Source organism: Doryrhamphus excisus, chromosome 11 (assembly GCF_030265055.1).
Source record: "Doryrhamphus excisus isolate RoL2022-K1 chromosome 11, RoL_Dexc_1.0, whole genome shotgun sequence".
NCBI classification, from domain to species: domain Eukaryota; kingdom Metazoa; phylum Chordata; class Actinopteri; order Syngnathiformes; family Syngnathidae; genus Doryrhamphus; species Doryrhamphus excisus.
Window position 1 is genome coordinate 13603096 of NC_080476.1, and position 15056 is coordinate 13618151.

General features: G+C 42.0%; 1 protein-coding gene across 2 annotated transcripts in view; it reads left to right on the top strand.

Annotated features, from left to right (window-relative positions):
* Window positions 1-15056, top strand: part of LOC131137944 (LHFPL tetraspan subfamily member 7 protein) — a 73378-nt gene that overhangs the window by 10686 nt on the left and 47636 nt on the right. For both annotated transcript variants that reach the window (XM_058086421.1, XM_058086422.1), the window contains exon 2: window positions 5253-5391. In XM_058086421.1, coding sequence (XP_057942404.1) covers window positions 5253-5391 — 139 coding nt within the window. The remainder of the gene's footprint in view (window positions 1-5252; window positions 5392-15056) is intronic.

The window sequence follows — 15056 nt, forward strand, 5'->3', positions numbered from 1 at the left end:
CTAATTTTACACTTGATCAAAACCCGATTGATGCCCAAGTCCAAACATGATATTAGCATCCACTTCACTACTTCCTGAAATGACACTCTAAGCATCATGGGAACTGTAGTTCTTTTAAAAGCCATAAATTAGCACGAGTGTACAAGCTGCAGGGTTCAAAGCCTGCTTGTCATGCTAGTTCCTCTCACACCAGCGAGTGTATTAGAACAAAAAGCAGCGCCCTGAATAATGTATGTGTCGTCTTATTGATCTTCACCTGAGTTGGCGCTCAACTTATGAGCGCGTGCGTCTGCGCGTGTGTGACTCGCCTGCAAACGTCTCACTCGCCGACTGGAATACGGGATGGCGAGGATATGAGGGAGAGGCAGGAGTGGAGATTAATCACCTGACAAGTGGATGGAGTGTCCATTTGGGCCTCAGGGACAGACTGCAGATAGGATGTGACATTCAGGAGCACTTACGCCGCCACACACACACACACACACACACACACAGCGCCACTCGGTCTCGCCATACGTCCAAAGAAGGAGGGTTGCATGTGGCAGCTTTGGAGAATATTTGATCATCAACATGGTGGCCCCTCCACAGGAAGTAGCTGTAGGTGCTAAACTCATTTGGGTGCTAAATGAAAGCAGCCTCCTGCAACAAGTGCTTTAAGGTGATCTTTAAGGTGATACTGGGCAGGTAACATCTTCGTAATGAGGGTGACGCCCTTTTTAGACTTCATTGCCCACCTTAACACACCAACAGCAGTGCTTAGTCCCAACTTTGCGGCTTAAACGTCGATGTGGCTCACTTTTGCTAAAAGAACTACAACTCCAACGATGCTCAGAGTGCAGATTCAGGAAGTAGTGAGGTGGAAGCCGGAGAAGACCCACGCACAGGGAGAACATGCAAACTCCACACAGAGATGACTAAGCAGAGAATTGATCCAGATCTCCTGACTGTGTGGCCTACATGCCCACCACTCGGACACAGTGCGGCCACAATCTATTATATTATATATTATAAGATTTTGAGGATGGCATTAACTGAGGCATACACCAACTAAGGCGTACATTAAGTAAGGCATACACCAACTGAGGCGTAGACTAACTAAGGCGTACACCAACTGAGGCGTACATTAAGTAAGGCGTACACCAACTGAGGCGTAGACTAACTAAGGCGTACACCAACTCAGGCGTACACTAACTGAGGCGTACACTAACTGAGGCGTACACTAACTGAGGTGTACACTAACTGAGGTGTACACCAACCGAGGCGTACACCAACCGAGGCGTACACCAACCGAGGCGTACACTAACTGAGGCGTACACTAACAGGCGTACACCAACTGCGGTGTACACTAACTGAGGCGTACACCAACTGCGCCGTACACTAACTGAGGCGTACACCAACTGCGCCGTACACTAACTGCGCCGTACACTAACTGAGGCATACACCAACTGAGGCGTGCATTAACTGAGGCGTGCATTAACTGAGGCGTACACTAACTGAGGCGTACACCAACTGAGGCGTACACCAACTGAGGCGTACACCAACTGAGGCGTGCATTAACTGAGGCGTGCACTAACTGAGGCGTACACTAACTGAGGCGTACACTAACTGAGGCGTACACTAACTGAGGCGTACACCAACTGAGGTGTACACCAACTGAGGCGTACACCAACTGAGGCGTACACCAACTGAGGCGTACACCAACTGAGGCGTACACCAACTGAGGCGTACACCAACTGAGGCATACACCAACTGCGCCGTACACTAACTGAGGCATACACTAACTGAGGCATACACCAACTGAGGCATACACCAACCGAGGCGTACACCAACTGAGGCGTACACCAACTGAGGCGTACACCAACTGAGGCGTACACCGTGCATTAACTGAGGCATACACTAACTGAGAAGAAACTATATAAAAAAACAATGAAGATATGTATTAGTGGAACATATTCATATTAAAAGACAGTCAATGGGAAGAGGTTAAATATATGGAAAAATCGATTCCCAAAGGGGAACCATCCCATGAAACCTTCAGGTACGCCTACTCCAACAAAAGTATTGGGCCACAGCTGGTTAATAAGAGAAACAGAGGTGTATGAAACGGAAGACTGGAACCGTGGCTTCCTTTCATGGATTGAGTCAGTGGCTGAAGTCACATGACTGACTGTAGTCGGAGAAGACGTGAGAGCATCGGCGTCAAGGGACAAAGTGGAGGTTGCATGCGGCGCTGACTCAGTAATTACAGACTTCTAAACTTCGTCTGGAATAAATACGAGCAACAAAGTGACTTTGAGAGTTTCCACGGCGAAGCTTCCACGGCTGGGTGGCGGAGTGCAAGTCTTGCATCATCGAGGCCGAGTGTGAAGGTGGCGATGTCGAGCATTGCTTCTCAGGCTCAAGCTTTTTTACAGAGAAAATCATTTTGGGCCAGAAAAGGAGAAAAAGCAAAGCACAGCATGAACGTATCAAACATATTCATTGATAAATTATGCTGTTTGGTGGTTGAATATTGCCTAATCAATATTTTAAAATGCAGATTTTAGCACATTTGACATTTTTGCCTAAATTATTAATTTTCAAACATAAAAATGACTAAATGAAACACATCAGGAAGATGCATTGAAATTGTAAATGTAGTACTCTACATTGGTCACTAGAGGTCAGTAATTGTTCGGTGAGACAAGCATCACACTTGACCACCGCAACAGCAAGATTTTATTGCAGGTGAAAATGATTCTATTATGATTCATTACTATATACAAATAAGATGGCCGACTGATGTGGCCTTAAGCCCCGACACCACTTCCTGTCCTCCACACACTCAAAACACATTTACTACGTTTCATTCTTTATCTCAAATGGCTTGTTTTCCCTGGTTATGTCAAGTATTTTAGGTAATACAACTGTAAAGGCGATTTTAGGGGTGTTAGTTCATGTCTAGAGAGCTCTAATGCTGTTGAAAGATTGTAAACAGGTTTTCTATGTCATAACGATGAAAATATTCCATTTATAAATCAATAATCTTACTTAGCCGACAGGTCTGGAACCTTTTAACCACCCAAAACGAGGGATTACTGCTAATGCTAATGCTAATCTGTCATGGTTTTCAATATTTTATTATGATGGTATTTGTATTATTTCATTTACTTGTTGCATCACTGCACATGTTTATGTCTTTATGCTTCTTTTTTCCACTGATTGTTGAGATGTCACAATTTGTTTGGTGGTCCTTGAACGCATCATAGTTGCTGCAAAGTGAACCTTGTACAGAACATCTTGACGGTTGATTGGTGACGAGGACCACAAAAATACCTTTACCGAGCGTATGAGGTAGAGAGTGAAATTGCTACAAGGGTGACCAAAGTGCGGCCCGGGGGCAGTTTACGGTCCATGGATGTTTTTTTTTTTTATTGGCCCTCTACGCATTCCCAAAACAAAATTCAACAAGAAAACAAACATTTTATGATAATAAAGATTTTTTTTTTCCATTTGCAGGCTTGGAACGAAGCCCCCGATAATAATGAGAATGTCCTGTATGATGTACATGTTGATTGGTTCCTATTGTCTTTATTCATAAAATACATAAAAATTGCATATGTCGTTTAATGGCGGCACGGCGCTTCTAATGAGGGGCCCACATGTTCACCCCCACTCGGGCTCCACTTGCTGATATGAGACATGATGGAGTCTTAATGTGCATTGAGAGAAGCGGGGGGAGGGTTGGGGGGGGGGGGCGACGTTCCTCAGCTTTCATGAGTAACGTTGTAGCGAGAAAAGGCAGAAGAACAAAGAGCAGAGACGTTAATGGATTTTTTTTTTTTATAAGTGTGCTGTTTTATCAACTTGTATCTTCATGCAGTTACTTATGGTATTATAGCATATTATATTATTTTATAGCATATTATAGCATTTATAGCATATACGTATTTAGCTTTGGCTTCTTCTTCATAGAAGCATTTAGGAGAAGCCGAATGACGCAATTTTCAAACGGCAACTTTTCCACATTCTCCGAAGGTATTACCATTCTGCTCATGTTCTCTCCTGGCTGAACTGCAAGGTGCCCTTGTGCAACACGCTTAGCGCCCACTCGCCCGCTCGATGCTGTGGAACCCAGATGGGAACATTGCTCCGTAAGGCGTGAGGTGAAGGTGTAAATCTAACACATGTTCCGCTCGCTACCACAAATAAAGGTCAAAAGAATCATCAGCATGACTGCCACCGATGTCACGGCCCTTTGCTAACACCCCCCCCCCTCTCCACCACCCCCGTATTCCACATGCTAGACAGACGGAACCAGCTAATGAAATTGTCTTTCAAGGCAGGAAGTCACTTCTTCTCCCTCTGCTCATGTCCAGCAAATCGCTAGCACACCGACTTATACGACTTAAACGACTTATACGAGTTATAGTTACAGTAAACCTCGGATATATCGGACTCGGATATATCGGAAATTCGCTCACAACGGACAGATAAAAAAGAACCAATTTTTCTGTAATGCATTTCCAATAAAAATTCATTGCATATATCAGATTTTTTATAACGGATTTCGCCTATTTCGGACAAAATCTCCAGTCCCGTTCCAATGCATTTCCATTAAATTTCCCTCGCATATGTATATCGGATGGCCGCATCGTGGCGCTCCGATTCGCCGAATCGTGACAGGCCGCTATACGACGTCATTTGCAGTGTTTGCAGCGTTGCCTGCGCGTCCAGGTACATTGGAAACATAGTCAAGGAAGTGCCTTTTTATAACGGATAAAATCCGATTTACGCATATACCGGATATAAATCCGATATATGCGTAAAACGGACATTTTCCGGTATACGCATAACGGATTTCGCTTATATCGGACAAAACCAGTGGGAACAATTGAATCCGATATATCCGAGGTTTACTGTAGTTATAGTTCTTACATGTCTTGGTTACAATGCTAATTTCATTCTGTTAGGTCTTATTTTGCACTGAACACAAAGTGTATTTTGGTTGCGGCGACGCACTTCCCAAATGTAGTCGTGCTTCCTTCGTCTGTTTCCCTCCTCGTGATGAAGCACATGTGCAGCGAGTGTTGACGGCAGCCCGTTGTTCGATCCCGCTGAGCCGGGCGTTAACCCGCCATGTTACACCGCGCGCCTCAACCTAAAAACAGACATCATTGATCCCGGGAATGACATTTTATTAACGTGTCTGCAAATGTCTCCAACACAATGAAACTGATACAACTGTGTGTGTGTGTGTGTTTGTACTTCAGACCAGCGCAGTGCTGTGCTCGGGAGGGTGCGCTCTACTCGCCGTCAGCTCCCTGTTGGCCATCATCACCATCTTCCTGCCCAGCGGAGGATGCGAGAGGAGGATCTGCACCCTGGCGGGATACATGCAGATGGCTTCAGGTCAGCACACACAAATACGCCACACAAGAATAATCAATAACTGCAATATGAAATAAAAATATGGTCATTTTGGCGGACATGTTGACATGCCAGGGAGTGTACACACACGGTGTTAAAGGAATACTCCCATAGTGGAAAGACCACGATGGCGGGTCCTTAAATGTTCACCTCAACTCTCAGTGTCGCTTTATGGGGGGGGGGGCGGAAAAAGCCGTGGACTTGCTCCCACCCCCCCCTCCCCTACTTTAGCATGACGCTGCTCTCCGGTGGTTCCACTGCTGCGCCATGCCATCAATGTTTCAGCAGGCGGGATATTTGTGTGTGCTAAAGGGGCCAGCTTTTCTCTTTTCATGCATTTTTCATAGGCATGCTCTTTTTAGTGGTCAGGAACCATTGCACTGGCTGCTCCAGTGTGTGTGTGTGTGTGTGTGTGTGTGTGTGTGTGTCTTTGCAAAGCAACGTGGGTATTTAACAGCGGTACCGAGAACATTCATCATAGTGTGGTCTTGCTAATTAAGACCCGCTTTTAAGATGAAGGTTCTAATTAGGTTTCGATGGAGGCTTTAATTCAAGTGTTGTGGTTGGCTGCTTTTGTTGTAATGGGAAAAGTAATGGGAGGACTGGAACGTTTTATGGCCGTGTATGTTCTCGCAAAGAAACTTGCGCATCACTTTGTCTTCTGGCTGGGATTTTTCTCATGGGACCAAAGCCCCAAAGCAAAAACGTTCCGTGATGTAAGTCAAATATTCCAAACCAAGAAGATGTTGGTAATTCTGCTATATTTACCAGTTTAGAATTCATAAAAATCACCTAAAATATACTTCAACAACACTTCCAACGCATTTTCGCTTCCATATTTGTCATTTCTGCATGGTTGTCATCATCATTTTAACACTTTTTCATATTAGCGTCCACTTTTGAGTTCACTAACGCAGACCAAGACCCGTCTCTCATGCAGTTTTGGTCCGCTTGTGCAGCACAGATCTGGGTTGGGTGACCTCCTCCACGCTGCAGATGTTCCTCGTTTATCGTTTATTATTAATTGGGTCTAAAGCTGACCGTGATAAATCCATTTCACCTTATTGATTTGATATATTTCCTATCACTTTCTAGAGCAGGGGTCTCAAACACGTGGCCCGCGGGCCAAATGTGGCCCGCAGGACACTAGTTTGAGGCCCCCCGCCTTGATATGAAAGTTTAATGTTAGTGCGGCCCGCGCAAGTTTGATATGGATGCTGTATGGTATCATGTACCCAGAAAAAATGATTACGTTTGATTCATGTTCATGTTAAAGGTTAAATAACTGTTAATAGTTATCCTCCCTATCCGTGTGGAAGTGGTAAGTTTTTGGCTATTTAAGTTGAAAGGAAATAACTTGAAGGCTACCGTTTAGGTCGCTAGCTCTCTAGTTTGCGAGTTAGCATGTGTCTCAAGACTCTGCGGTTGCGCAATATGTTGTAAATAAAAAGAGTATAAATGTGACTATAGTCGTGTTTTGTCATGTCTACAGAGCTCTAATAATGCTTTGTTCATTTTAATCTGAAAAAAATCATTTGTCTACCCACCAACTATATGTGGTTTTTATTATTTGCCGTTTTATTATTATTATTATATTTATTTATTTATTACTGATTGATTGATTTTCTTTATTCTTGATTTGTTTATTTCTTTTTCATCTTATTTTGTGTAGAAAAATAAAAAGTAAGATATTTGAGAACAGTGGAATGTTTTATCAGAGCTTTTCTCATAGAAAATCGAAACCAAAGCAAAGTTTATTCATTTTTCTGTTTTTAATAAATGTTTTTTTTTTTTTTTTGGAAAACCTGATGCGACCCAGTCTCACCCAGACCCTAGCTCCAGTGGCCCCCAAGTAAATTGAGTTTGAGACCCCTGTTCTAGAGACTGTTGAACATTAGAGCCCTCTAGACAAGAAGTAACACCCCTACAGTCACCTTTGCATTTGTATTATGCAATATATTAGAGATAATACGAGAAAAATAAGACCTACAACACTTAAGTTCCGTGTTCTTGTTCCTTTTGTACTTCTTGTTTCTGTACAGTATTACCTGCTACTGTCTAATGTAACTAATTAATGTAACATTAGTGACACCAAGTGACCAGTGTAGAGTACTACATATCACCACAAAGTCCTCGAATGCACCATATATTTTCTCTTAGTACTTCATTTTGCCATTTTTCATTCATTCATTCATTTTCTACTGCTTATATGGACTGGTGGGATTGAACTCGGGTCTCATAGCTGTGAGGGCTGCGCGCTAACCACTCGACCGCCATGGTCCTGATGGAACTCCATCGATGTACTCTGATATCCAAAGTGTCCTTGAAGAAGGCTTCTCATCCTCTTAGCTTCCACCAGTGATGTTCTCTTGAGGAAGTCGGTGGAATATGTTTTACCAACAACAGTCTAATCCTGGTCTCATGAAACAATCTCTAGTACTACGAGTAACAGTCTCCAGTACTACAGTATTGTTCTTTTAAACTTTTCAAATCCTAGCCAATTGTCTTCCAATTGTCTTGGTGCCTCCTTGGCCTGCTGTTTATTCTTGCTGGGGGGGGGCTTCTATAAAATAAGAAATATTTTACAGTGAACATGCTTCTTTGGGACTTTCAAGGTCTTGGCTTAAAAAGGAAAATGCCTGAAGCAGCGTTTTTTGTTTTGGTTTGTTTTTCTGCTGGTGAAAGAAATATGAGAAATATGAGCCATGCAGTTTGGTCTTTTTGGAGTAATCCATGATGTTTGTGTTGCTTCTTCTGAACCAACAGCAAACTTGCGTGTTGGGGTTTTTTTTATTTGGGGACGTGAAAGTCGAGAGAGAGCCATGGTACTCATGGACTTTTTTTCAATGAACAAATGCAAAATTTGAATTTTCTGATTTATCACGAAAAAAAGCATCTTAGGAAAACTATGCGATATGAAGTTATGAGCAAATAAAATTCACCTGCAAGACAAAAAAGTCTTTGGGGACCCCCAAGGGTTGACTCGATGAACGACTTAACTATATCATTAAGTGTGTACAGTGGAACCTCAGTTAGTGTACACTCTGGTCAAGGTGTGTTTTGGTTAACATAGAAAATCTACTAGTCCAATTCATGTATTTTTATGATAAAATGTCCTGGTTGGCAGCCTGTTGGCTTGCTTATACATGGAATCAGGAACTGGGAGTTGGCTCCGTTGCACATCTATGATGTCATCAGGGGTTGACTGTGTAGTTCTTTGCCAACTAACGCAGCTACGCCACAAGTCTCAAAACTGTTCACACAAAAACGTTTTTTCTAGTTTTGCAATTGATACGCAGATCATAAGAAAAGCAGAGACTTGTGGTCTTACGGTGTTAGCGAGATCGTTCACGAGACCGTTAACGAGGAACTACAAAGTTGAAAGATGTGTGCCAATCGGCTAATCTGAAAATACAGTAAACCTCGGATATATCGGACTCGGATATATCGGAAATTTGCTCACAACGGACAGATAAAAAAGAACCGATTTTTCTGTAATGCATTTCCAATAAAAATTAATGGCATGTATCGGATTTTTTATAACGGATTTCGGACAAAATCTCCAGTCCCGTTCCAATGTATTTCCATTAAATTTCCCTCGCATATATCGGATGGCCGCATCGTGGCGCTCCGATTCGCCGAATCGTGACAGGCCGCTATACGACGTCATTTGCAGCGTTTGCAGCGTTGCCTGCGCGTCCAGGTACATTGGAAACATAGTCAAGGAAGTGTCTTTTTATAACGGATAAAATCCGATTTACGCATATACCGGATATAAATCCGATATATGCGTAAAACGGACATTTTCCGGTATACGCATATAACGGATTTCGCTTATATCTGACAAAACCAGTGGGAACAATTGAATCCGATATATCCGAGGTTTACTGTATACGCAACCCGAGGCAAAATGTTTGCATACATTTTGGATGTTAACTGAAAAAACGCTAACCAAGGTTCCATTCTATTTTGATTTGGCATTAGGCTTGATAAAAGTTCCAAATGACCATTAAAGGGACTGTTTGTGTAGGACTGATTCCAAATAAAAGTTGACACGTTGTCTGGTCCTCAGCTTTGAAGACATTTGCACACTTTGGAGTTGCAGCTTTGGGAATTGGGAATGTGAAGGAATTTCCCACCAGACTTCCTTGTAGTACTTCCCACTCCAAATGCAACTTCCGAATATTTACTCATGCACGTTCCCTCCATGCAGGACTCGCTCAAAGTGTCTCACATCTCGGCGCCCATCAGAGAGAGTTATTTTGGCTTTTTCATTCTTATGCCTGAAAGAGTTGATATTGTGTGTGTGTGTGTGTGTGTGTGTGTGTGTGTGTGTGTGCGCATGTGTGCGTTTCCAACTTGTGTTGCTTAGCTGGGCCTGCTGTGTCAGCGCTCCCTTGAGCAAAGCGGCTATGCAGATGTCCTCCGAAGCGTGGTGATGAAAATAGGAAGTCGCTTTGATCAAAGCACCTGCTGTGGTATTTCAGCGCCGGTTGTCGCCGCCTGAGCCCATATGGTACCACGCCAGCTGTCAATCATTTCCCCCGATACAGATGAGCGCGTTTTCCATATCGGGCGGATGAAAGCTGCAGAGTCTATTAGTACAACATGTCCCTTCAACAACTAAATTACATTTACTTTTTTTCTTTCGTCACTCTCTGGAAATGTATGACAGGCCATTACTCATGTCAAAATGACTTTTGGGCTTATTTTACTCTTCTTAAAGTGCAAACATCACTGAAACTTTGCTTAATGGATCCTTCAAGGTCGTCTATGTGCAGTTTTTCCTTATTCTGACGTGATGTCGGCACTGGTGGAGGGTTGGTTGCCAGTGCTGGGACAAGGCAAACATCGACCAATCCTAATATGCCAAGCAGGGGCGTCACTAGGTTTTGAGGACAACGGGGGCTTAGCCCCCTGGAGATGCACATGATATATATTATATTTATATGAAATTTGTCAGATTTTTTTGTAAAAAAAATAATCTATAAAAATAACAAAAATAAAATAATTATTATATTAATTTAATATAATAATTATTATATAAATTATAATTTACAATAATTATTATTGTCAAATTATTAGTAGTATTAGCCTGCTTATTAGCTTGCTTATTATCCTGCTTTTGCCCTATTATATGAAATTTGTCATAGATTTTTTTGTAAAAAACATCAATAAAAAATAACCATTATTATTATTAAATATTATTATTATTATTATATTAATATAATTATTATATAATTTTTTTTATAATTATTATCAAGTTATTAGTAGTATTAGCCTGCTTTTGCCCCTATTATATGACATTTGTCATAGATTTTTTTTGTAAAACAATCTTCAAAAATTATTATATTAATACAATGTAATAAATATTATATAAATTATTTATAATTTATAATAATAATTATTATTAAATAATTAAAAATAAATAAATAAATAAAAAATAATCAAAATAAATTCAGAAAATACCAGAGAAGCTCGATTTTGGCTTTTTTTTTAAATTATTATTATTATTTTTTTTACCAATATCAGAAATACCACTAGCAATGCTAACTTTTAGTATGCTAACACATGACAGCACTAAGTGTCGGAAATGAAAATTTATGGGTATGAAAATGGAAAAATATGTTAATTGTTTTTGCCAGCATGATAACTGTTAGCATGCTAGCACATGCAAGAGTAATTTTTGACTAATTATTAATATATTTCTGAAAAGTCTTGCTACTTATTTGTATTTATACAAATTTAATTGGTTAATTTTGTTGTTTATTGCAAGCTACCCTTTTTTGGTACTTGCTCCATAGAGTAGTTTGATCACGACGCGCTGCCGCAAGAACGTAAGAGCAGCCTGGGCACGGCCATGACAGGCCAACTTTCTTTAATTTTGGATTTTCATTTGTGGTCCAAAACCCTGAAGGCTGCCTCCTCCTCATTTAATATGCTTTGTGTGGCAGCAGAGTTGTTTTAAGTCCTGACCTGACAATCCTCCATCTGCTTTTTTCTCTCTTTCATTCCCCGTCTGCCCGTCTTTTTCTTCCAATTTCACATTTTTCATTCTATTTCATCAGGAGTCAGTCGGCTCAGGGCTCTTGATGCCGCCGTGGATGTTTTCGTGCGGGCTTCGTTCATCATCAAATTGTGTTTATTTTCCGCTCTCGCCATCTGAGGCGTATCATAAGCATGTTAGGTTGACTCGCTGCTCCTAAATTCTTCACTGTCATGCCTAAATTAGCCCTTTCCCATCATAAAAATGGCTACATTTACGGCATTGGAAAGATGCGTTCAAAGACATGTCGTATTCTACACTGGTCACTAGGTGCCAATAATGTGACGCAATCAATCACCGGACTTGATGACAGACCAAAAGGCTTTTATTGAAGGTTTGGTATGATCCCACATCAGGCACAAAGCCTGGACTACTACAAAGCTAAAACTCATCTCTGAACCCCCGAGGTCACTTCCTGTCCGGCCACTACTCACCTAGCAGCGTAACACATTTATGGTAACACGCACAAGCATGAGTTCAGTTACTATGGCGACTATATTGGGTAATAGGAGTGTAATGGTGACTATAGGGGTGTTATGTCAGGGTGTCTGTTCTCTAAGAAAATATAAAGTCTCTCAAGTCTTTCAGTCTAGATTGGAGCGAGTAGTTTGGTGAGCCTTTTGTTTTCCTGGGATGGTATTTGTGCTCCTATTTGTGCTCCTCTTGTTTTGTATCTCATTAAATTGTGGCAGTCTATGTAATGAAGTGCCTGGCGAGTATAAACGGCTGTGGTTGGGTGTGTGCGGAAGAACAGAAGATGTAGATGGTCATGAATTATGTAGAAGATGTGAACCATTTCCGTCCTGTTGTCATATCAGACGGCCATCTTCACAATTAGTTTGTTCAAACAAACCTCACGTCTTCAAGGATTGTTGCCTATCATGTGTCTTTCTCGTTGTAAGCATACAAAAACAGCTAAAAAGAGGCGGGTATTTAATGCACGGGGGTGCCTTGAAACCAGAAGGTCGGCGGTTGGATCCTCCACCACGGTCTTCGTGTCCCTGGAGCAAGACTCTTCACTCATCTTGCTCCAAACTGTAACGCTTTGAGTCCCATTGGACCAAGTTCCCGAGGCCTCCTTATCTTGCCCCGGGGCGCTGCCATCGTGTCTTGAGACTGCAGGATCCTACTAAAGGGAAGCACTAATCCTTCCTATAAAACAGGGGTCTCAAACACGCGGCCCGACACTAGTTTGAGGCCCCCGCCTTGATATGAAAGTTTGTTAGTGCGGCCCGCGCAAGTTTGATATGGATGCTGTATGGTATCATGTACCCAGAAAAAATTATTACGTTTGATTAATGTTCATGTTAAAGGTTAAATAACTGTTAATAGTTATCCTCCCTATCCGTGTGGAAGTGGTAAGTTTTTGGCTATTTTAGTTGAAAGGAAATAACTTGAAGGTCGCTAGCTCTCTAGTTTGCGAGTTAGCATGTGTCTCAAGACCCTGCAGTTGCGCAATATGTTGTAAATAAAAAGAGTATAAATGTGACTATAGTCGTGTTTTGTCATGTCTACAGGGCTCTAATAATGCTTTGTTCATTTTAATCTGAAAAAAATCATTTGTCTACCCACCAACTATATGTGGTTTCTTACGTTTTTATTATTTGCCCTTTTATTATTATTATATTTATTTATTACTGTGATTGATTTTCTTTATTCTTGATTTGTTTATTTATTTTTCATCTTATTTTGTGTAGAAAAATAAAAAGTAAGATATTTGAGAACAGTGGAATGTTTTATCAGAGCTTTTATTGTAGAAAATCGGAACCAAAAAAAAAAGTTTGTATATTTATATATATATATATATATAGTTTTTAATCAATGCGTTTTTGTTTTTTTTTTTTAAACCTGATGCGGCCCAGCCTTGCTCAGACCCAGTGGCCCCCAGGTAAATTGAGTTTGAGACCCCTGCTATAAAACTTTATAGTGACGTGTCGATCACGAACGAATCGGCTCTTTGAAATGAACAATAGGAGCCGTTTGGCATCGTTGGGAACCAATTGTTGGGAGCTGATTGTTTTTTTCTGTTAAAATGCGAATGTCATTGGTCAGGATGTGTGACGGGCGTCTCTGCGGTCTACACTGAGCAACGGGGGGTGGGGGGGGCGGGGTTAAACGCCCGCCGCGGTGCTTGTAGACCCGATTCAGAGACTAGGAAAACAGACCCGCATGCACATGGCAAAATCACTGAGTTCATTTTTGTTGGTCCTGTGATTAATTATGATTAAATAATGATTAATTATGATTAAATATGATTAATTATGATTATGATTAATCACGTTTTAATCTCGTGAGACCCCTACTCCAAACACTGTTATGGATATTTGGTTTGCAGCACGGCATCTGATCCGTCCACCAGACATGTTTGTAGATGCTAAATGGTTTGTCTGCAGATGAAGTGGCCGCCAAGTGTTTTGCCGCTAAATATTAATGATTTCTGTGGCAATCTCTTTTTCTGTTTAATTAATGAGCTTTGCAAAAGCTTGGAAGCGTACGCTCGTGCTCTCTCTCTCTCCGAGCGTCCGCACAGCCGCGCTGCCGCAGTCGGTCCTATATCTCAGATGACAGAAAAAGTAGAACCCGTCGACAACGTTATGTGCCAAAAAAGATGAAGGCCCATTCGAGTTTTTTTTTTTTTTTTTTTTTCCTGTCGTTCCAAGGTCCAAATCATCCCCGCTTGTTCCTCATCCGTCCATGAAAGCCCTGGTGGACACGCTCGTCATACACTCACAAACAAGAGAAGCCATACATATTGCATGAGTGCTGCACCTCTGAAGGTCCCGGCGCCCCCCCCCCCCCCCCCCCCCCACTCTTCTTTTTGCAACAATCATGGACAATCATGCTCTCGTTGTGAACAGGAACGCCATTAAAAAGTCTGTGTTCTTTAATGCTGGAGGCCTTTCTTACCTTTTCAGGTTGTTTTCCTGCTCTTCTGTAGGATCTCATTAGGCTCTGCAGTGACGCTAATGTAGTGAGCTGAGAGCGTATAATGTCTAATCTGTCTGGAAAAGCCCACGTGTGAACATTGGGTGGGAAGAGCAGCCTGGATGAGTCATTGTTGGGACTATGCTTGCAGGTCTGCTTTGGTTCTCCACTGCGGGTCCTCGGCCATCAACACACTCCCGCTTTAGGAAATGCGTGTGCTTCCTTACTTGCATTCGTCATCATCTCTTCCTCCTGATTGACGCTCGGCTTGAAGACCTCTCTGGCGTGTGCGCTGATGAGCTCGCGGGTTTTTTGGAGAATTTTTTAAATGCTTTAAAAGGAGACGGGTGCAAGAATGGTCCCTGCGTCCTATCAGTTTTCACGATGTGACCTTCGCTGGAAAAGGTTTGGACAACCTGCCTTACAGCAAGACGCTCGCCACACTTTTATGTCATGCGAAAATGTGCACGCAACGGTTTTGATTTCATGACACGCTTCTATCAACGTCAGCCAGTGGGGGGGGGGGGTAGTTCGAGATAAGCGGGTGTTTAATTTGTGACCAAAAACATTTTCTTTAGAATTCCAGAGAATCATTTTGGAGTCGTGCGAAAACTACATCCCTTTGCAGTGGAACCTCGGTTAGGGTCATTAATCCGTTCCTGAAGGTTGGACTCAA